The sequence below is a fragment of the Oryzias latipes genome, chromosome 17 (genome assembly GCF_053564925.1).
Source record: "Oryzias latipes strain Hd-rR chromosome 17, Olatipes_Hd-rR_3.1".
NCBI classification, from domain to species: Eukaryota; Metazoa; Chordata; class Actinopteri; order Beloniformes; family Adrianichthyidae; genus Oryzias; species Oryzias latipes.
The window spans coordinates 10,133,292-10,157,537 of record NC_136253.1 but is presented as its reverse complement, the minus strand read 5'-3'; the positions used below and the strand labels follow the sequence as shown (position 1 = coordinate 10,157,537).

The 24,246-nt window shown below is 44.1% G+C and overlaps 1 protein-coding gene across 4 annotated transcripts in view; it reads right to left on the bottom strand.

Annotated features, from left to right (window-relative positions):
* Window positions 1–24,246, bottom strand: part of vipr2 (vasoactive intestinal peptide receptor 2) — a 92,514-nt gene that overhangs the window by 49,732 nt on the left and 18,536 nt on the right. For 2 of the 4 annotated variants that reach the window (XM_023965400.2, XM_078934374.1), the window contains exons 1-2: window positions 19,533–19,646; window positions 17,036–17,141 (exon numbers count right to left, since the gene is read on the bottom strand). In XM_023965400.2, the coding sequence (XP_023821168.1) occupies window positions 17,036–17,141; window positions 19,533–19,535 (109 nt within the window). In that variant the 5' untranslated portion in view covers window positions 19,536–19,646. Of the gene's footprint in view, window positions 1–17,035; window positions 17,142–19,532; window positions 19,647–24,246 lie in introns of those variants that run through there. The other 2 variants (XM_023965399.1, XM_078934373.1) reach the window with 1 other exon arrangement.

Below are 24,246 nucleotides of genomic sequence, written 5' to 3'. Positions count from 1 at the left end.
AATACAAAGAGGTTGCAGGCTAATTTGCTCTTGACCTCACCAAGTGGTTCCAAGAGAATTTCAACAGAAGGGAGTTCATTCCCGTCTTCGTAAGCAGAATCTAAAAAGCTGCGTTAAGCTCTGGGGAAATTTATTTATGGCACTTTGAAGGGAAGTAATGTCTGTAAAGGGCGAAAGGAAGGAAAATAGCAAGGAGAAAAGTTGAGAGAGGACAGAAGAGGAGGAGAGTGTAAAAAGTGTGTGCACACGGCAAGCAAAATGGCCCAAGCACAGATCCAAGCTCAGCAAAGCATGAAGAAATAACTCAATCTAAGTAATCCATCTTTTTTTTTTGTCTGTGCCCTTTCACAGAAATACTCAGAAACACTTGAAAGTCAGAGCCTCAGCTTTTAGGAGGCACGTTCCAGAGCCAAATATAGTCCCAGTAAAAAAGACTAGAGGAAAAGATGTTTAAAAAAAGAAGGCTAATCAAATATGGAGTAGGAGTGAAAACCAAAGTTAGGAGGAAACATTTATACCCATCCAAACTGATCAGCCAAAATACTGAAAATAGTTGGCAGGTTTTGGAGCCAGTTTTACTGGCTTTAAGAAGTTTACTGCTAAACTTCTTAAAATAAAGGAAAAAAGTATAAATTGAAAAACTGTTTTTGTTTCACTTCATTTTGTGTTTTACACATAGTAGCCCTACTTATTGGGGCCAAAACCATAACATTCTAAAAGAAAAACCTTTTCAATGTGGCACCAGTTTCAACATCCATCCATCTATTTTCTTAACCTGCTTTATACTTTCAAGGGATAACAGGCTGTTCTGGCTAGAGGAGGGGTCCATTCTGATCAAGTCACCAGCCTTTCACAGGGTCACACAAGCAGACACACCTAGGGCAATGTAGGGTTATCAATCAACCTATGAGGCATGTTTAGGACTGTGAGAAGGAGCCAGAGTGACCGTAGTAAACCCACCAATGCATGAGGAGAACATACTAACGCCACACAGAAAGGTCCCTGCCGGGATTTGAACCACAGCCTTCTCACTGTATGTAAGGCAAGGATGCTAACCACACCATGCAGCCCTTCAATTTGAACATTTTGTAGGTATAAAAAGCTGATTTTTGCCAAAAAGTCATTCCAAGTTTTTCATTCAAACAGCCAGCCATTAACACATGTTGTCGCTTAACATACAAGCACCGACACCTGACCATAGCACACCTTCGGGTTGGTAGTAGGCAGTCAGATGTTACAGCTGAACTTGGTGTGTCTCAAAGTGTCATCAGCAGACTTGCATCAAGACACAGAAGTTCTGGCAGAGTTTGTGACAGACCCAGGAGTGGAGCCCTGCCAATGACAGACCACAATAAGTGCCTAAGGACCTATGCACTGACCAGAAGTAAGGAGTATACAACCGACTCCAACACTTTGACTTGAATGTTAGCTGACCGTTGCAAGTGACTCTTACTGACACCTTGGCTGACACCAGAACACCACCATGAACATTTTCATTGGGAAAAAGACTGTGTAACCTGGTCAGTGCAGCAATATTCTACCATCCTGTTCACTGATGAATTCCACCAGCATACAGCCAATTTTCTGTTCATGGATGATAATGTGCTCCACCACATTGTCCCAGATATGAAGATGACCCGACCTAAAACCCACAGAGCACGTCTGGGACCAGCTGAAGCACAGACTGGATGATCAGACCCCACCCCTGAGTGATCTGGAAGAACAGTGTGTAGAGGCTAATTATTGACTGTATAGGAGAATTGGACTGAGTCAGGGCAAGGTCACCCATAGACAATTACTTACATGTGGTTCCAATTAAATTAAGTCAATTCAGTCGCCATTTTGTCATGACATGGCTGTCGCCATGTGAGTGAGCTTGTTGGAATTCAACACCCCGACCACTGAAAGTGGGCTTAGAGGAATCTGTCAATCAAACGCTTCGAACGTTCAACGTGAGACAACATACCTTTATTAAGTTGTCTGATTGGTCAGTTTATAACTTGAATAACTTGTGCTTTATCCTGAAAAAAGAACATGTTAAAAAACAGGTAGCAGATCAAAAAGGGTTATTCTTGCAAACATAATGAGTAATCGCAGTTTATTTCTCTTTGAAATGATAGATAGATAGATAGATAGATAGATAGATAGATAGATAGATAGATAGATAGATAGATAGATAGATAGATAGATAGATAGATAGACAACTTTTTTTTTTTTTTTGTTTGAATTTGTTTTCATTTTTGGGGTAATAAATATCAAACTTATAAAAATGGTGTTTCTTATCATTGAATAATAATTATATCAAAGGGAACTTTGGGGTATTTTATTAAAATTCAGACCAAATATGAGACGCACTCATGTAATTAACAATATCCTTAACTACTTTGAGTAGTGATCTGAAGCAGTTGTCACATCTTTTTTCTCAGTACATTTACAGCTGTTTCAGACCCTTTTGTTTTCTTGGTTCCTGTTCTGGTTTTGGTTTCTGATTTAATTTTTTCATAGGATTCAAAGAATATTGTACCTCCATCTGGATGCGTTGTCCTCATTGGATGGCCATGCGCCACTATCAGTACAACATACAATGAATTATTTGTGAGTCGGCAGGCTATAAGATGCTCTGCTCAGCAGGATCACACATGCAGGAATAATCAGGCTGCAGAGGTAACAGAAACAATAGAAAAAGTGCTTTAAGTTTAATCATGGTTGGAGCCATTGTTACACTGATATAACATTTAATAACCTAACTTCATATCAAGACAAAATCACCCTTCAACCAATCAACCTGTTCCTTCCTGAACAGGGTCTTAGAAATTCACATTACAGTTACAATATTACTTCAGAAGGAAATTGTTAATTATTTTCTGGCACATTGGATAATTGGTACTGAGATGCTGAGGAAAAAAACCACAAACTACAATTTTTCAGTTTTATATAATCTGACTCTCCACCACATCTGAATCACTGTTGACATATTTCAAGTCGCTTGGTAAGGTGTCGAAAATACATCCGCTACTTTGTTATAAAAACTGTGCCAACCACTAAGTTGAAAACCTCAATCTAGTAAAGTTAACAAAAGTCAAACTTTTTTTAAATTTTATTTTTGCAGTCAGTGAGGACACAGAAGAAGAACCCTTCACTTCAAAATAAAAGAAATCTCAATTTACACACAAAAACCAGGATTCTTTAATCCAAGTACGGATTTATTGTGACAGTTTTTCCCACACACCATAATAATAATAATGGATAATACTCAGCAAATGCCTGTCTAATAGTAACGTGTGCTGTTAATAGACGTGCCTCAACGGTGGATTCATGTTTAGTATTGCTTTTAGAAAATACCAGTTTTAGTGACTGTTCTTTTTCTTTTTTTGTATTTATCTGTCGAACCTTAAAAGATGGTCGAGGTGGAAGTTGGCATCCAATTTTTAAGGTTCGACTATGACAGTTACAGGCTGAGATAAAATCAAAATTTAGCAGTTCCTACACAGTAAGATGACTCGATCTCTGAGACACCGTCTTTTGCTCCTTGCGGGTTTCCACCCATTTCATGACGTCAGCCTAGAGACGGCCTTAGCAGCGAGTCTGTGTTTCGCCGACAAAAACAAACATCAGAACTTCTGCAAAGATGGCAGTGTGTATCAAATGAAAGCTCAGTGGAGAAAGGGGTTGTGTGTGCCAGCCCGGTGGCGGTGCTGGCAGCGCAGACTCTTCCTGGAAGGGGCTGTTCCCCCACTTTCATACATATAAATGTGAAGGTTGTTCAAAACCAGTTGCTTTTGTGGATTGGGAGGTGATGGTGCTCAGAGCGCAGGTTTTTAGAGGAATGCTCAGAGATGTCAGGAGCCGGGGCCAGGGCTTTGTCTCACTTCCGGGTTTCGGGCTTTTATTTTGTTAACTCATGTTCTGTCTTCTGTTGGTTCTTTAGGTAACTTACCCCGGTCTTCACCGGCACCTGTTTACCCACCTGTTTTCATTTATGTGTGTGTATATAAGCTCCTGTTTTGGTTTCACTTGTCACCGGATCGTTCTACTTGTTTTACCTCGGTCTTTACGAGCTTAAGAGCCTTCCTTGGATTAAAAGATCCTTTTTTGATTCAAACTTCTGCCGTCCTGCTTTTGTGTCCGAATTCAAATCCTTGACATTACGATCCGGTCATCATGGACGCAGCGGACGCAGGAGTTCCACGAACGAGCAGCGACGCCCAGGAGAGGGTCATTCTCCAGCAGGAAGAACAGCTAAATTACCTCAGACGAGGTATGCTGGAGATGGCTGGGCGCCAGGAGCAACAGCTGACCATGATCGGTGATCGCATTGAGACATTGGCAAAGCAGCTCCAGCAGCCGCCGTCATTTTATCCGCCACATCACTCTACCTCTGCGCCGACACCGGTGATTCCAGTCCAGACGACGTAACTCGCCCCGGGGGTTCAGCTGGCCCGACCAGAGAGGTTTTCCGGCAACTCAGGGGATTGTCGGGCGTTTATCACTCAATGCGAGCTCCATTTCGAGCTGCAGGCAGCCAGTTTCCCTACTGATCGGGCCAAGGTGGCATTTATGATATCACACCTCTCTGACAGAGCCGGAGCATGGGCCACTGCGGAGTGGCAACGTGGAGGAGCGACCTGCGCCTCTCTCTCTGCCTTTCTCGACGCCTTCACCCAGGTTTTTCAACACACGAAACCCGGCAGAGAGGCGGCTCGGGCGCTGATGCGGCTGACACAAGGTAACCGTCGGGTGACGGATTATGCTATTGAGTTCCGGACTCTCGCTTCAGAGAGCGGGTGGAACCCCGCAGCGCTTACGGACGCTTTTCTAGAGGGATTATCAGAGGAGCTGAAGGACCACTTAGCTCCCTTGGAGCTGCCCTCATCCCTGGAGCCTCTTATCGCCCTGGTGATTCCTATCGACAATCGACTGCAGGATCGTCGGCGGGGGCGCCGGGTGGACGTTTCACAGTTCAGGGGACACCCTGACGTTTACGTCCAGCCCTCCCCTCATATGTCTTCTGTTACCCCCACAGTGCCTCCTGCAGCCCCGTTGGAGGAACCTATGCAGCTGGGTCGTGGCCGTTTGTCCCCCACTGAGCGTAGACGAAGGATGGCAGCAGGTGAGTGCCTTTACTGTGGTCAGCGGGGTCATTACTGTAAGAACTGCCCAAAAGCTTCCGCTCGTCATTAAAGGTGGGCACACTGACAAGCGGAGGCCAGGTGCCCGTCGATTCTAAATCCACCTCCTGTCTTTTGGAGGGTCACATTGTGTCTAAGGGTGGGGGGTTTCCTGTTCGGGCCTTGTTAGATTCTGGGGCTGAACAGAACCTTATGGATGCTGAGCTAGCCAAACAGGCCGGTCTTAGGACCAAGTCCCTTCCCCGCCCTTGGCAGGTGATCTCCCTCAACGGTGAGGTGGTCGCCACCGTTAACCAGATCACTGAACCTGTTCACCTCATCCTTTCTGGGAACCACCACGAGCATACCAGTTTTTTTCTTTTTGAGTCCCCTCATAATCCGGTGGTTCTGGGGTTTCCCTGGCTTCTGAATCACAACCCAGTCATTGATTGGCCAACCAATAGCGTAGTCAGTTGGAGTAATCATTGTCACGAGGCCTGTTTACGCTCAGCTCGGCATCCAGAGTCTGACTCCGCTGACCCGGTAGGGGAGCCGCCCTCACCTGACCTCTCCAAGGTGCCTCCTGAATATCATGACCTGGGGGAGGTATTTTCCAAATTCCGGGCTCTCTCCTTGCCCCCGCACAGGCCGTATGACTGCTCTATTGAACTGCAGCCGGGTGCCACACTGCCCAAGAACCATCTCTATAGCCTGTCCAAACCCGAGAGGGAGGCAATGGAGCAGTACGTAACTGACTCTCTTCAGGCGGGCCTTATCAGACCGTCTTCGTCTCCTGTGGGGGCGGGGTTTTTCTTCGTGGGGAAGAAGGATGGAACACTACGCCCATGCATTGACTACCGAGGTTTGAATGCCATTACGGTAAAGAACCATTATCCTCTTCCACTTATGAACTCCGCTTTTGAGACGCTGCAGGAGGCCCGGTGTTTCACCAAATTGGACTTACGGAATGCGTACCATTTGGTTCGCATCAGGGAGGGTGACGAATGGAAGACCGCCTTCAACACGCATTTGGGACATTACGAGTATCTGGTGATGCCTTTTGGACTATCTAATGCTCCAGCTGTATTTCAGGGCATGATAAACGATGTACTCAGGGACTACATTCACCATTTTGTTTTTGTGTACCTTGATGATATTCTTGTTTTCTCCAGGAGTCCCGGCGAACATAGGCGGCATGTTCGTCTGGTTCTTCAGCGCCTATTGGAGAACAAGCTTTTCGTCAAGGCAGAAAAATGTGATTTTCACTCCTCCAGTGTGTCATTTTTGGGTTTTGTGATTGTGGAGGGGGAGGTGCGACCGGACCCAGCTAAGGTCAGCGCGTTGGTTGATTGGCCTGCTCCGGTCAATCGGAAGCAGCTTCAACGATTCCTGGGGTTTGCCAATTACCTACGCCGTTTTATTAAGGGTTATAGTTCGGTCGCGGCCCCCCTTACGGGTTTGACCTCCACCTCCTCTCCTTTTGTTTGGACAGAGACTGCAGAGGCTGCTTTCTGGCGGCTCAAACACCTTTTTACCACCGCCCCAGTTCTCATCCAACCGGACCCCTCCGCCCAGTTTATTGTGGAGGTTGATGCCTCGGACGTCGGGGTTGGAGCTGTGCTGTCCCAGCGGCAGGGTGCTGACAATAAGCTTCATCCTTGCGCTTTTTTTTCCCGCCGGCTTACTCCGGCGGAGATGAAATACGACGTGGGAGATAAGGAGCTTTTAGCTATCAAGCTGGCATTGGAGGAGTGGCGGCACTGGTTAGAGGGGGCGGGACAGCCTTTTGTGGTCTGGACGGACCACAAAAATCTGTCTTATATCCGGACCGCAAAACGGCTTAACCCGAGGCAGGCACGGTGGTTACTTTTTTTCGCTCGGTTTGATTTTGTGGTGTCGTACCGGCCTGGCTCCAAGAACATTAAACCAGATGCTCTCTCCCGACAACTGGAACCGGCTATGGAGGATTCCCTTCCTCAAACTGTAATTCCTGCCTCCTGTGTTCTGGGTACCCTCTCCTGGCAGCTGGAGAGGGAGATCAAGACTGCACAGGCCCGGGAGCCAGACCCTGGTGGGGGGCCCCCTAACAGACTCTATGTTCCCAGGGCCGTTAGGAGCCAGGTCCTCCAGTGGGCGCACGCTACTCGGCTTACCTGTCATCCCGGGGTACACAGGACGATCGCCTTCCTGCGTCGCTGTTTCTGGTGGCCCAGTTTGGCGAGGGATGCCCGGGAGTTCGTTTCTGCCTGCACGATCTGCGCCCAAAACAAGGTCAACAATCGATCCCCAGCTGGCCTGCTGCATCCCTTACCTGTTCCGAGCCGCCCTTGGTCACACATAGCCCTAGACTTTGTGACCGGCCTGCCCTCATCTGCTGGCAGAACTGTGATCCTGACTGTTGTGGACCGATTTTCCAAGGCAGCTCACTTCGTGCCCCTGAAGAAGCTGCCTTCGGCCTCAGAGACCGCCAGACTCATTGTGGAACACGTGTTCAGTCTGCATGGGATTCCGGTTGATATTGTTTCTGAACGTGGACCACAGTTCGTCTCACAAGTGTGGAAGACTTTCTGTGCAGCTTTTGGTCCCACGGTCAGTTTCTCTTCGGGCTTTCACCCACAGTCAAATGGGCAGGCCGAGAGGACCAATCAAGACCTGGAGGTGGCCCTCCGATGCATCTGTTCCCGGCACCAGACCTCTTGGAGCACCCTTTTGCCCTGGGTTGAGTATGCCCACAACTCAATGATGTCATCTGCCTCGGGTATGTCCCCATTTGAGGGTTCTCTAGGCTACCAACCCCCATTGTTTCCAAAGCAGGAGAAGGAGGTGGCGGTACCGTCGGTACAACACCTCTACCGCCGCTGCAGACGGATCTGGAGGGAGGCTCGCGCTGCTCTTCTTCGCTCGTCCGCAGCTAACAAAAGACTGGCTGATCAGCATCGGCTACCAGCGCCTACCTACGTGCCAGGTCAGTTAGTAATCCTGCCCACTGCCAACATCAAGCTGCGGACAGAGTCTAGAAAACTGTCTCCACGATTCATCGGGCCGTTCGAGGTGGAGAAGGTCGTCAACCCTGTGGCGATCCGACTACGCCTTCCTCAGTCCATGCGCATACATCCAGTTTTTCATGTTTCCCAACTCAAACCCCATGTTACTAGTCCTCTCCAGCCCCCTCCATCTCAACCTCCGCCACCTCGCATCATCGACGGTCTGCCTGCATGGACGATCAAACGTATCATGGACGTCAGACGTCGGGGCCGGGGTCTGCAGTACCTGGTTGACTGGAAAGGTTACGGTCCTGAGGAGAGGTCCTGGGAACCCACATCGAGGATGTTGGACAAAGGCATGCTCAGGGAGTACCACAGGCGTCACCCTGACAGGCCCGGTGGTGCGCCCAGAGGCACCCCTTGAGGGTGGGGTACTGTCAGGAGCCGGGGCCAGGGCGGTTCATCTTTGTCTCACTTCCGGGTTTCGGGCTTTTATTTTGTTAACTCATGTTCTGTCTTCTGTTGGTTCTTTAGGTAACTTACCCCGGTCTTCACCGGCACCTGTTTACCCACCTGTTTTCATTTATGTGTGTGTATATAAGCTCCTGTTTTGGTTTCACTTGTCACCGGATCGTTCTACTTGTTTTACCTCGGTCTTTACGAGCTTAAGAGCCTTCCTTGGATTAAAAGATCCTTTTTTGATTCAAACTTCTGCCGTCCTGCTTTTGTGTCCGAATTCAAATCCTTGACAAGAGATGAATGACTAGATCAAAATACCGCTTTGGGGTCGTTTTTCCTAAGTACAAAACCAGCTGCTGATATTTTAAAGAGGATGCAGATAAATTTTAGCCTCAAAAGTTAAGAGAAACATGAGGCTAAAAATAAATATTTATATCACGATGCCTTTTCAGCTTCGTACAGGCCAGTCCGTGAAAATATTGTCTGACATTAAACCAGTCTGGGGTCAGAAAAAGGGTTGGGGGAGCACTGCACGGTGAGCAATCTTTTGTGAAGCTCCTCTGGAACCTGCTGGTGGAGTTTTGCTAATGTGAATTTGATAGCCTATAGGTAATCCAAGCTTTTATCAAAAACTAAAAGCATTATTAAATTTAGCCTGAAGTTTAGCCTTTTCCATGTAGTTTCCCTTTTTTAATTTAGATCTACATTTTAATCCTAATAAGGATTAAAATGCCCAACAGTAGCCAGGTTAGGCTCCAGCAGCCCTGTGACCCCGTCAGAAATAACACAGGTTTAAAAAATGGATGGATGGATTTTAATCCTGAATCAGGTATAATCTTTCCTGAGGAAATTGATTTTGTTTATCCTGTACTGTCATAGCTGCAGATTACTGTTAGTTTCAAGACTTCCTCTCTGTTGAAGGGACTTTTCCACAGAGACAAATTGAGACCTCTTCCTGAAATAATTGCAAATGGTAAAGGACTGCCTCCGACGGCACTTTTTTAATCTTTTTATTCATTAATGGTATGTTACTTCAAAAATAGAAATGATGAATTGTCAGAGGGAAAAATAGATCTGAGCATGATGTGGAGAGAAAAGGTTGGATGCTGAGAGGCTTGAAGGACGATTCCCCTTGGGTCTGAGAACGCTTGAAGAAAGCTGCTTCCTTTTGAAGATTTAACTTGCAGCCCATGAGAAAGTCCTCAATGTCTGGTTGAAATTAAACCTTCTGTCAGTTGGGAATCGGCAGGCACTTTCACTTGTGCTTTTATTTTTGCTTTCCTTCAGGTCACTATGTTATAGTCACAGGAGTGGGGAGTCAAGAATCTGAAATGATTAATGCAAAAAAGGCATATCTTAAAGTTTTTGAAAAAGTTTTGTGTTCTTCACTTTGCAAGAGGGGCCACCAACTCTGTCAAAGAATTTAGATTGTTTTAGACACATGATTTCACCAGTTGGCCAGGTTGCTAGGATCTAAACTGGGCTTTTTCAGAGAGGTTTAACAACTGCATATTCAAAAGACTGTGGCACATGACCTGTTTCTAGAGATGTATTTATTATAGTTAATATAGATTCATTAATTAGGGGGAGGGTTTGTTTAAAAAGCCTAGTGGGAATTGGGTCTAAGAGACAAGTTGAGGTTTTTGAAGACGTAATAATTGATGTTTTTTCTGCTTGATCCACAGCAGTGAAACAGTCTAATGTTACTGTCATGGTTTGGGTTTCTTTCTATTGGTTTTTGCTTTCCGTCTTGTTTCATTAATGTTTGAGTTCGGTTTCCTGTTTTATTTTGAAAGGTTTCCTGTTTTGTCATGCTCTTGAGTTTTACTTCCATGGTCCCTTTCCCCCCTTTATGCATATTCACCTGTGTCTTGTCTGTCCTGTCTGTATTTAAGTATTGTCTCTGCCTTCCTCTTTTGCGGGTCCATTAACGTGTCTTCCCTGGCTGTCATATCCATGTCTGTCTTCTACCATGTTTTCAAGTTTTGCCCACAGTGAGTTTTATTTTGTTACCCTGCTCTGCAGCGCTTTTTGTTAAATAAATCCCTTGCCCTGGAACCATGTCCCTCCCGTCTCTGCAATTTCGGTCCTTCCTGCTCACCGGCCCCCCCAACCTGACAGTTACAGAGTTTTCTATGGATGCCTCCACTTCTACCGCCTCAGCTTGCTCTGGGCTGATAGTAGGAATAACTTAATTCAACTTATGTCTATTATTTGAGATTTTACTATCGAAAAATGTAAGAAAATCATCAGAGCTGAGAGTAATAGGAATATGTGGTTCTACTGAGGTCTGACTGCAATATATAGGCCTGCACAATAAATCGCAGATTTATCGTTATCCCGATATCAAGCTGTGCAATATGCATATCACAAAACATGGCGAAAATCTCAATAAATGGTTACTTTAAATGTGCCAAAACAATCTTATGGCAGCTTGAAGTATTTAGCGAATCAAGTAAATCCAGTTATGCATTTGACCAATCGGATGAAGCCTTTTTATGTCAGACGCTCGCCTCCCATGCAGACTAGTTTCATTTGGAGTCTAATTTAAGGTATGTTTACTGTTATTTAAATCAAACTACTGTGAAATGTAAATTAGGTTTTTGGTTGTTTTACTATTTGTTCAAATATCGCTAGTTATATCGTCATGGCAGTATTTAATACTAATATAGCATATCGCAACTTTCCTCATATCGTGCAGCCCTAGACTGCAGGTTAATCTGGCAATTGTACTAAAAAGAAATCTTGGATTATTTCCATTCTCTGATATTAAGGTTGAATAGTACTGGCTTCTAGCTCACGCAGAGCTTTTTTATAATTTAAGGGGCTATTTTTCCAGGAATTCAGAGACTGCTCTGAACCGGAGCGACGCCATTCTTTGTCCAACTGAAACCACGGTGCTACTCGGTTTTGTCTAATGAGCCTAGGTTTCAGGGGGGCAACAACATCAAGTGTACTCCTGAGGGCTTTTTAGGCATCACTAACAAATTGGTCGCTTATACCAAGACTGATGCTATGGAAGCTGGTCTCAGAGTATTTCCTCAGCGTGTTACTAAGTATTGGTTGAATTGTGAGTTTAAACTCAGACACAGAACGGTCAGTTAAGGTTCTTCTAAGCTGTTTTTTGTTCACTGGGGCAGTAGCAAGTTCTAATGTAAACTGGAAAGTAATCAGAAAGTGATCAGAAATGATGGGGTTATGAGGAAGGACACTCAGCTGGCTGATCTCTATACCATGGGTTAAAACAAGGTCCAGGGTGTGCTTATGACAGTGAGTGGTTTCATTTATGTTTTGTGTGAAACCAACATGATCAAAAGCATTTCCTAGACAGTCACTGGGGGTCATCAATATGAATATTTAAATCCCCTATTATTATAATTTGATCAGAATCTAAAACAGTAGTTAATAAAAAAGTCTGACATCTTGGAGATCTTGTCTTTCATGGAGAAAGAAAGGATTGAAGTGGACAACTGCAGGGATACCAATAGCTTCATTATCGAGAGATCCTGCAAGCCGCCCATCAACAAATGAAACATTAATATATCGTAAATCAAACAAATGAGCTTCCAAAAATTTGGAAAAATAAATAAATAAATTATTATATTATTATTATAAATAAATAAATTAATTAATTAACATGCAGCTTTCCTGTGTATAAATAAGTTTAGTCGGTCTGCTCTGCTGCTGCGCGGCGTTCACTTGCTGCTCCGTGTGCTCACCTTGATTTTAATCTCATAGTTTTTTTCTCATAAATTTACTACTTTATATCTTGTAATTTTACTTTTTAATGGGCCCTAAAACTCGGTCGTAGTTTTGCTTTTTGACACAGATTTAAATATTTTTGTCCTAAAAGTGTTTTTTTCCTCTATAATTACGCACTTCAGTTTTGCACCTCTACATGTTTAGTCCTTGCAGGATTTTTACTACACAGGAAAATTTGTGAGACTGTCACAAAGTCCCTCAAAAGACTAACAACGGGCGTTTTTTTTGCACAAAAACGTCAACATTTAAAAACTGAAGTAATTTCAGAAATGAGTATGTTTTTCTTAGCTGTGCCCAAACAGAATCTTTCTTTCTTTCTTGACTCTTTAAGAAAATAAAAATCCTCATAAAATAAGTAATAATTTTCAAGAATTCAGTTAATAGAAACAATGAAGAAAGTTCTGGACGAATCAATAGAGAACTCACTGGCTGTAGAGAAAGATGAGCAATAAACTGTCCTGGTTTACATCTTGTAATAATATTGTCTAAGCATAGGTCTGACTGTATAAACAACCTCCTCTGATTGTTTTTCTGGATGTTTCTCTTGGGTGACTGAACTCACAGATTCCTACTCCGCTGCATTAAGTCAGCATTCTCCTATTTAGCTTATGTGTTTTTTTACAAGGATGAACTTGTGTGCTCTTGTTTTTATACACATTCCATAAATATAAACTTCTTGTGCTGGAGCTTCATAATTGAGACGATGTGTGAGTGTAGATGATCTAAACCCAGCATTCGTTGAGCAGCTGTGCAGGGAACACTATCAGATTGGAGGCCCCAGGCGAACAATAACAGTTGTATTTTTTTTATTTAATCCTGCCCTATTGGGTAAAATGTTGAATAACTTACTTACTGGTACACTTTTAGACAACGTCAATGTCAAGAATCCAAATATCTTGATAAGAATTTAAATTTAAAGGAAAAAGAAATGTATTCTATATTATATACATAATTTTTACTTGGAAAAATATTACATTAGTTAAATGTCCAAATTTGTGAATCCCTCACTTCCAAGAAGGAACAGATGATGATTTTCTCTGTCTTTTGTTTTAATTTATCAGGTATACTAAAGAGGGCAAAAGTAACAGTTTTTTATTCTGTTATTGTTTTTTCTGTTTTATCTGTCCTCCAGCACTTTTGGAAGTTTGGCAAAAAATGTCTTGCTTATTGCCTTTTCCTTTTTTCACAGTCCTCCCTGAATTTAGATGTGACATTTGCATAAATAACTCTGTCTTTATTTCTGCCTCAATTTTGAAAAGGGGTGGGCAGAAGAAACCTTATATATTCCCACCCCTATCCAGTTATATTTATGTCCCCGAAAAGTTGCTACTTACAGTTCATAATTTTTGAGTAGAGTATGCACAATAGCTATACATATAGTCACACCACATTTTAACATCATTTGGGTATATATATATATAAATTAGGCCTGCACAATATACCGCAAATTTATCGTTATCGCAATATCCAGCTCTGCAATATGCATATCGCAAAAGACGGCGAATATCGCAATAAATCGCAAACCCAAAATGTGTTAAAACAATCTTCTAGCAGCTTGAAGCATTTAACGAATCAAATAAATCCCTTTATGCTTTGACCAATCAGATGGACGCCTTCCCATTGTTGACCAATCAGATGGAGGCCTATTATGTTAACCCTGGTCCTGAAGAGCCTCAACCCTGCCTGTTTTCCAGCTCTCCTTAACCAGCTTGCTGTTGATTGGCTGACTCAAGTGATTTCACATCCTGATTGACTGAACACACCTGATTTTGGTTATCATTATCGAGCAGTCTAGGGAGAATTGGAAAACAGACAGGGTTGAGGCTCTTGAGGACCAGGGTTAGCCACCCTGACGTTTGTCCCCCATGTCGATGAGGGTTATTTGGAGTTTAATTTTTAAACTGTTGCAATTAATGGGAATGATGTTTTTGTTTATTTTTCTATTTGTTTATTTACCGCAAATTTATCGTTATCACAATATTGATCACTAATATCGCATATCGCAAGTTTTCCTCATATCGTGCAAGCCTAATATATATATATATATATATATACACATATATGTGTCTGTTTGCGTGTATATATATATATACATATATATATATATATACACACACGCAAACAGACACATATACAGATCAGTCTTCATATCCTAATGTTACATCTAAGTTCACACATACAAATACACAAAAACACAAATACCTAACACCCCATTATTGTCAACAAATCTATTAGCTCATATACTGCAAAAATGTAAGTTCTTTGTATTGTCTTTTAAATGTGTTTTAAATGTGTTAGTACAAATTATAAGCCCCGTGCTCAGCCCATTCCATAATTTTATCACACACACCTGCACACAAAATCTTTTTCTCGTGGATGGCACATCTCAATTTCAAATTCATTACATGTCCTGGATTTGTAAGTTCCTTCTAAGATCAGAAATATATTATCTAAAAGTGATGCAGAAAAACTAATCCATGCATTTGTTACGTCTAAACTGGATTACTGCCCTAAAACTTCCTTAAAAAGTCTTAAACTTGTTCAAAATGCAGCAGCAAGATTGTTAGCAGGAACTAGCAGAAGAGAACATCATAGCAGCAAGTTTACACGATGGTAGGGGCGTTTCTGTTGCGAAACCGGAGGTGCTTTGCAGAATCCAAGCGGGGACACAAAAATGGAGTGGCGCACTGGGTTTTAATATTATGTGGCAGAGGGGATGAATGGAGGGGAGGAGAAACGGCAGGCAGGAAGTCAGACAGGCAGGAAGGCAGATGAGCAGACTGGCGGAGTTTGCTGACAGACAGGGAGGCAAATACACGGGCTGGCAGATTTTCACTCGTGAGGCACAATAATCAGGCGTTTGCCGACGGCTCCTTCTCTGAATAAGTACTCTCTGTAATGAGCTGCAGGTGACGAGATGATGAGGAGCAGGTGAGGAGTAGTCACTGCGGAGGCACGCCTACGGAACCACAACAGTTCTAGTGCAAATAGCTTCAAAATTAAAGCGGAAATGGGCAGTTTTGGTCTAAGAAAACTGCGGGGGGGAAATAAAATCCGGCAATTTTTTATTTTTTTTTGGGCGCTCATGTGCCCCCTACGAATTTCCTACTGATAGTCTTGATGATTCGCTGTGGGGACCCCTGATGGGAAAAGCCGAAAGAGAAAGAAGAAGTCTTTTTAGAAGAACTTTCCATCCCATAACAGACTCTGGTCTGTGTTCACAACCGTAGACATGCCCATTCTGCGTGCATTCACGCTGCTCTCTTCCTCCTGTCCACTCGCACATGTTAAAGCCACCACGACAAACTTAGAACATAATGGTTTTTGACAAAACCACAGGGGGTACTGGCGGGGTAACCCCCAGGTCTATCCCCACCCATGCACACCCACACACACACACACATTCTTCTGGTTGCCACCCGCCCCCCGTTGCTACAGAGTAACCCCCATCCAGCCCACAGATCCCCTCGGCTAGAAGGGTCTCCAACACGCCAGGCCGCCCAGAGAGGACCAGGCGGGTGAAGACCAGCCGCCCCTCCCAAATCCCACCTGTGTATTGTTGTGTGGGGGTGCAGTGTGTGTGCTGCAGGTACAATGGGAGGTCTCCAGTGGGTTGACGGGCCCCACTGCTGCCAAGCAGCAGAGCCCCCCCACCCCAGGCTCCCTCTGTGTAAGCGTGTGTTTGCTGTGTGTGTGGTGCCAACATGCAGTATGTGGTGTCTAAAGTGAGTTAAAATTGAGGGGCGGACCGGTGAGAGATGAGCCCGGATGTTTCACCATGCCCCCCTCCACCAGATCATCCCCACAAGACCCTAGATGAATCAAGGTGTCTAATATGCGAGTAAAAGTGGAATGGATGGCTGGTGCCGATGAGGCCCAAAAGAGAGTCACCCCCGGTCAGCCCCCCAACCATATCCCACCCGGAGCCCTGTGTGCAAAATTTGTTTGGGTGGGCACAACCGGGGGAAGAAGGCTCCCCCCGAGCGACCGGCCCCCCATCCAGCCGCAGTAGGCGCCTCACCTCCCAGGGCAACAGGGAAACCAGAGGGCGGCCAGCCAACCGCAGACAGAGACTGGGACAGCGAAGAGAGACAGTCAGCAAGGAGGGGGCCCAACACCGCACCCAAGGGGCAGTAGGTCCAGCACCACCACTCATGCACCTGACCTTCCTGAGGAACTAGCACTGTGCCCCCTCTTAGGGCCTCCCCCCCAGAAAAAATAATAAGACGAAAGAGAAAATTAATTAATTAATTAATTAAAAATAATAATAATAATAATAATAATAATAATAAAATAAAAAATGTCCTTATTTCTAACGGTCAAGCTATATGCAAGAATCCTACCCTTACAACATGAACAGCCCTAATGGACTCCTTGCGCCGTCCGCAGGATTGAGGGTATGACTGGCTTGGGTCTTACATTCTTTACCCTTACTTACCTTTGCATGTTTTATAAGTGGTCGTCAAAAATATGTGCGTGAATTTTGGCTCCACAGGCTCACCAAATGGTCTATGATTTTGATACTTCGTGTGGGTCACCTGCGTTAACTGTACAGGTTTGCCAATTTTTCAACCGCAGACAGTCCAGATACACCTTTAAGGGAATTTGTAACTAAGTCTTAAATAAAAATAAAGAAATCAATGAAACAATTTTTTTTTAAATTATATATCATGTGTACAGTGTGCTGCTCGTGTTTCTGTTATTTTTTGTGGTGTTTGGGACCTTTTTTGATGCCCTTGGCCTCTTGCTCCTTCAACCTCTTTTGACACTCCGTCTGGTCTCGCTCCACCTCCAGCAGGAACGTACACGTCGGATGCTGGCCATCAACCTGCAAATACAAGAATAAAAGCTAACAAGTGTACACTTCATAAGGACATAAAGTCTGCTTTGAGTATCACTGAAGAACCCTTTCAAACAAAAGTCTGACAAGCATTTTCGGGTCATTTTGACGATTTTGAATTAAAGTTGAGAGTTGCTCTGACTCCTGAGCCCATAGATTTATAAAAAAAAAAATCTAATGTTCACAGGTCAAAGATGGTTGTTTTTGATGTATACAAAAGAAAAAAAAAGAGGTTTCTTTTTTATTCAAAAAAGAAGTCCCATTTTGATGTAGTTAGGTGAAAAAGGAAGTACACTGTATTTCTGTTCAAAAGCTTTACATTTCTCTTGACCAAAATTTTTTATCTAAGGCAAGATAAAATACACGCATGCTGGACTACACTATGATCAATCATAGAAAAACCTGTTAAACCAGCCTGGATCTAATGACCCGATATGTGGTGAAGAGAGTAAAAACATGATTTAACATTGGTCCTGATGGATAAAGTCCACCGTATGTTGGTTGCAGGAACACCACATGAGTGTCATCGATTCAGTGACAGCTTTTAGACGAGCCACAGACAACAGCGGGGAGCAAAGGCACTGATTGTGCAGAGGAAAGGTTTTGAGTAGCACAACAAATGCACAGCCACCTCTTCAAAGACATCAGAACACCTACCAAACAACAAGTTTATCTGCTTAACCGTTGTGCTATCTTAGATGACCCCACCCTTCCATTGATGTGTTCTCCCTAACATGACAAAGGTGGATAAAGGTGGAAAGATTTCATGTAATCCATGGACACCAGTGAAGATCACAAATCACTGAAGAAAAAAGGTTCAAAGCACTGTCTAGTGGGTCTATATGACCCAACTCCCAATGTTAAAGTGCCTAAGATAGCACAAGGGTTAACTGTCAGGAATGGTAAAGGACAGAGCCTTTTGTTTATTAAAAGTCAGCAGGTTCTTCCTGATTTAATCTGAGTTTAGTGAGCTCATGAACAAACATGAAAGGTAAAAAACAAGATTTGTCAGATCTGCTAAAAAAATGCTGTGAGCTTTGAATTGTTGAAGAAGATCAAAGCTTCAGTACTTGAGTAGGAGGGAAGTGAATTTATTCTAATATTTTTAGATATTGATAATGAAAGTCATTCATTCAGAATCAGAATCAGAAATACTTTATTGATCCCACACGTGGGAAATTTGTTCGTTACCATAACAACTGACAGGAAAAAAGACTAAGAATAATATAAATAAAAAAATAAAAAACAAGAACAAGGAAAATGTGGTATAATTTAAAGAGCTATTTACAACACAGTGCAGGGAAAGAGATGTGCAAAAGAAATGTGCAAAATAAAGAAAAAGAGAAAAAATTGAACAGTGTCATTCCGTTTTATCCCTTTCGGGGTCACAGGACTGCCGGAGCCTAACTTGGCCACTGTTCGGCGAAGGTTGGACACACCTTGGACAGGTCGCCAGCTTGATGCCCACAATCACAGGGCCATACACACATTCACACCTGGGGACAACTTAGAGTAAAGAACTGACCTATAAAGCATTTTTTGAACTGTGGAAGGAAGCCAGAGTGCCCATAGAAAACCCATGCACAAGGAGAACATGCAAACTCCACACAAAAAGGTCCCAACCAGGACTGAACTTGGGCCTTCTTGCTGTGAGGCAAGAGCGGTAACTACTGCACCACCCTGTGTTGTTAAATAAAATTTATACCATGGTCCGGGTGAATACTCGATTCTGATTGGCTGCTGGGTATGCGTTAAAACCTGATAACCGCACGGTGAAAAAAGAAGTTCCGGTCGGCTAGCTTAAATGATTTGTATCACTGCGCCGGCTTCTGTAAAACAACCTTTTGCTTCATCATCTGGGCAAAAACAAGCGGTAAGCGATTAACTTTCCCTCTGAATTGATGCTTTATTCAACCCATCGGGACGATCAGCATATATATATATCGCCGAATCTTGACTGCAGCGGTGGTGCTGCGCAACGCGGACTATATGTTATATATATGTACTATATGTTACGTGATGCGGCGCGATGCGCCGCATCACGTAACATATAGTACCTTGTTTATGAGAAAAGTGATCCAAATCGAAAAAAAAACAAGAATTAAGGACTAAACCTGGTTAATATGTATTGCTTTTGTAAGTGACCATGGTATAAGCGGGTTAATGGCCTTCGAAGGGTGCGGTTACTACTTTTTAACGGTCGCGTCGGACGGTTCAGGCTTCCATGGCGTGCGTTAAAAAGTAGTAACCGCACACTTCGCCGGCCATTAACCCTTACGTATTTAACAAACAAAATGTATTTAACAAAACAGTAGCATCCCCTGGTCAGAGACTAGTTGCTAACAATTCTTGCAGCTTGCAACAAAATTTGTGACTCACCATCTTTGGAAGTTTAACAATCACAAATTCAAATTCAAATTTTTATGGCTTCCATATTTTGACAAGAGCCCGTTTCTGTAGTTCCACAAGAAAACCAAGTGTTCTATGTTAACTGCCTGTCTTTGTTGTTGGCATGGCGATATTATGTAATGGGCAGTGCATCACACCACAGTACAAATAAACAATGATTTACCCCTAGGTGGGTGATGAATGTGTTTCTTTTTCAGTTAGGAGGAGCGATTGTCACTAATACAGGGAGAAAGAATAGTGATTATTCTTTTTGATTACATGGCCATGGATCTAAATTTTAAAGGTTTTAGACGTTTCTGTTACTGTGGCAGAAAAATGTATTTTCTGAAAATCTGTTTCAAAGGTCTTTACAAACGCTGAAATGCTAGAAATACTCTTTAATGAAATCCTTCATTATTGAAAAAAGAGAATTTCAAAGGTAAAAGACCACACGGAAGAAAAAAAGAGATTATCTCCATAATGATCCCCATCCAAAGAAAATCAAGCACTCGAACAAACATGGCGGTGTGTTTATGATAATTTACTTTATTTTAATTTTTTTCCAGCATCAAACCTGGGATCCCATTATCTGGCCTTAAATCTCTCTGTATCCTTCTGAACCTAATTGTCTCTCTAACTGTATGCTAAAAAAAAATTCTAAAACGATATTTGTCCCTGTTTTGAGTTGCTACTTGCTAACATCGTCATTATAATACCAATTTAGAAGCTTGTTTATCATCAAGAGAAAACTGCAGCTTTATTTGGTACCAGCATTTATTATTAAGCTTGAGTCAGATTAAAAACAAATATTTTGTGACTCTAAATTCTGGTTTATCTGTAAGTAAAGAATCTGGTTTTCCATTTCCCCCCTTGTATTTCCTTCCCCGTGTAGATTCTCACACTTATCCTGCCAAAACATAGGTCACTGACTTTTTGAAACTGTTCTATAACTCCAAGTCAAATCCTCTGAGACCAGATTCTCATCCCAAGGCTTCAAATCAGACTGGCAGTGCTCCAAACTTAAGAATATTAACAATGATATATAGAATATGCCAGAATATGCAGAGTAATATTCTAACCAGTGGAAATAATAGAATTACAAATAATCATTTTCTACAATCAGCATTAGGTATCTGTAGCCATTCGCCAGGCTGGGCCGCGACTAAACCCAGCCAAGTGTACCCTTCTAGCCCGCCAACCAGAGTTCCTATGTCATGTCATCAGCGAGCATGGAGTGGCGACTGACCTTCCTAAAGTTGCAGCAGTGACGGATTGGCCAACACCATCAAACACCTCAGAGCTACGAAGCTTCATTCTGCGGCTTCTGGGTCTCATCAGAACTCCTTCTGGGCATTCAGACAACCACTTCTTCATCCAGGGATCTTTGCTTGGGAGTTGAAGAAGGCAGAGTGCAGGTGGACGGGTCCCATGGAGCTGTGTCCTGGAGTGCGGCGCTAAGTGAGGTTAGCCACTCAGACTGGGCGAAGGAGACATCCATGAACTTGCACAGGAGACCGTCCTTCAGTTCCAGTTCGGCTTTCAACAATGTGATAAAGGACAGGCTCACAACAGAGACCAACTTAACATTGTCCTACCCTGTGTATGCATGTTTGGGTTCAATTGTAACTACACAAAAAATGAACGCAATTAAGTTTTATTAGTTTTTCTATTGTCTTAATCACAAATGTCTCTCTCTCACGGCACACTAGTGTTAAAAAGCACTGCTTTAGAGTCAGCCATGTATACACACATTCCCACCCTGATTGCGGCTCCACTGCGGAAGACACTGTGGGGTTCAGTGTCTTACCCAAGGACACTTTGACACATGGGCAGGCAAGGAGGGAACTAAGCCTGCAATCCTCTGTTCAGAGGTTGACCGCTCTACACAGCTGTAACAAGAAACAAACAACGGAAATGCCACAACAAAGGAAATTAAAAACTCCTCACAGTCTTCTGGTAAAAGGATAGTATCCCATAAAACATCTGGAGCTTCTCCTACCAGAAATTCCTCACTACTTATGCCTGTTAGAGGCCATGCTTCGACTCATCTGCAGTCTTTCATAGCCTCTGCTGTTGATCTCATAACTATAATTGTTATAGTAAATACATTTTTCCTTAGTTCATTTGCTATGAGATAGGTGACTGTGATCATGCTTTAGAACACTTATGGATAAAGTGACGGCTTAAAATGTTTCAACTGTGCACCAGTCGCAGCTCAAACACCTTTCTGTTGATCAAAATTTGCTTACCATGTTTATTTATCACACTGCAGGAGAAAATGACAGAAACGTTAAGCCATGTCAGTAAAATTTTGGGGGTCAGTGCCTTGTTCAAAGGTGATCTGTAGAGATAGTGGTGGCAGGGGAAGGCATAGCTACCACCTATTCTCCACTGGCCATGTTCTGACCTTTAGGCAGCAGCTGGCCTAAATCGGAAAGATATAAATAAACACAAGTCCAGAGAAATGACTGCTGACCCCTAATTGAGCCACAAATCTGCCCCGAGTTCACCATCTGCTCCAGGGTTTCTCGGTACTATGAAATCTGCAAAACGTCAAAGTTCAGTACAGCTTTGTGTCATTCAAACACAACTTCAAAAGTACGTAAAAAAATCCTTTTAGGATCGTAAATAAAATAAAATTTTAGTGCTCCCTTGTTATTAAAGTGACAGGCACATTTTGGAGGCTTGTGAAAAAGAGTTAAGTTAATGTGCAGTACAGACCAAAAGTTTGGACACACCTTCTCATTCAAAGAGTTTTCTTTATTTTCATGACTATGAAAATTGTAGAGTCACACTGAAGGCATCAAAACTATGAATATACACATGTGGAATTATATACATAAAAAAGTTTGAAACAACTGAAAATATGTCATATTCTAGGTTCTTCAAAGTATCCATCTTTTGCTTTGATTACTGCTTTGCACACTCTTAGCATTCTCTTGATGAGCTTCAAGAGGTAGTCACCTGAAATGTTTTTCACTTCACAGGTGTGCCCTGTTAGGTTTAATAAGTGTGATTTATTGCCTTATAAATGGGGCAGAGACCATCAGTTGTGTTGTGCAGAAGTCAGGTGGATACACAGCTGATAGTCCTACTGAATAGACTGTTAGAATTTGTATTATGGCAAGAAGAAAAAAAAAAAAAGCAGCTAAGTACAGAAAAACAAGTGGACATCATTACTTTAAGAAATGAAGGTCAGTCAGTCCGAAAAATTGGGAAAACTTTGAAAGTGTCCTCAAGTGCAGTCAGTCTCTGCTGCGGAGGATAAGTTCATCCGAGTCAGCAGCCTCAGAAATGGCAGGTTAACAGCAGCTCAGGTTAGAGAGCAGGTCAATGGCTCACAGAGTTCTAGCAGCAGACACATCTCTACAACTGTTAAAAGGAGACTGTGTGAACCAGGCCTTCATGGTAGAATATCTGCTAGGAAACTGTCATGATTTGAATTTGTTGTCTTGTTTTTGGTCCTTCTGTCTTGTTTCTGTTTCCTGTTTTATTTTGAAAGTCTCCTGTCTTGTCTGTTTTCTTGAGTTTTACTTCCTTTGGTCCCCATCAGCCCTGATCGTGTCCACCTGTGTCTTGTCTGCCCTGTCTGTATTTAAGTCTTGTCTCTGCCTTCCTCCTGTGTTGGTCCATTAGTACCCCTGTTATGGTGTTCATGCCTTGTTCCTTGTCCCTCACCATGCCACAGTAAGTTTTAGTTTTGTTTTGTCATCCTGCTCTGCAGCGCTTTTTGTTTCTATTAAACCCCTTGCCCTTGAACCGTGTGCCTCCGCCTCTGCATTCTGGGTCCTACCGGCTTTCGAGCCCCACCACCGTGACAGAATGGACCAACCATTTTTTTCAGGACCCAGCAGAGCGGGACATGAAGCTCCTAGAGGCCTACTGGCAGGAAGCCGAGCGTACGAGGTCTTACTGGGTTTTTGACCAGGCCCAGTTTACCTCGTATGCCTGGAGTGGGAGACACCTGGACTTCACAGGGAGCCGTGTTGCCCTGAGGGGGGGTCGTCGTCGCCGCCGTCCCCCACAGTCACGTTCAGTGGTGGTCCGGGATGCACCACAGCCACGTTCAGTGGTGGTCCCGGATGCACCACAACCATGTCCAGTGGTGGTCCCGGACGCACCCCGACCCGTCCCGGCTCCCAGGGGGTTGCCGCCTGCACCCCGACCCGTCCCGGCTCCCAGGGGGTTGCCGCCTGCACCCCGACCCGTCCCGGCTCCCAGGGGGTTGCCGCCTGCACCCCGACCCGTCCCGGCTCCCAGGGGGTTGCCGCCTGCACCCCGACCCGTTCCAGCTCCCAGGGGGGTGCCGCCTGAACCCCGACCGGTCCCCGCTTCCACTGGCACGCCTGACCCGCCTGAGCTCGGCTCCACGCCCGACCCGCCTGAGCTCGGCTCCACGCCCGACCCGCCTGAGCTCGGCTCCACGCCCGACCCGCCTGAGCTCGGCTCCACGCCCGACCCGCCTGAGCTCGGCTCCACGCCCGACCCGCCTGAGCTCGGCTCCACGCCCGACCCGCCAGAGCCTGACTGCTGGCCCGACCCGCCAGAGCCTGACTGCTGGCCCGACCCGCCAGAGCCTGACTGCTGGCCCGACCCGCCAGAGCCTGACTGCTGGCCCGACCCGCCAGAGCCTGACTGCTGGCCCGACCCGCCAGAGCCTGACTGCTGGCCCGACCCTGACTCCATGCCTGACTCCATGCCTGAC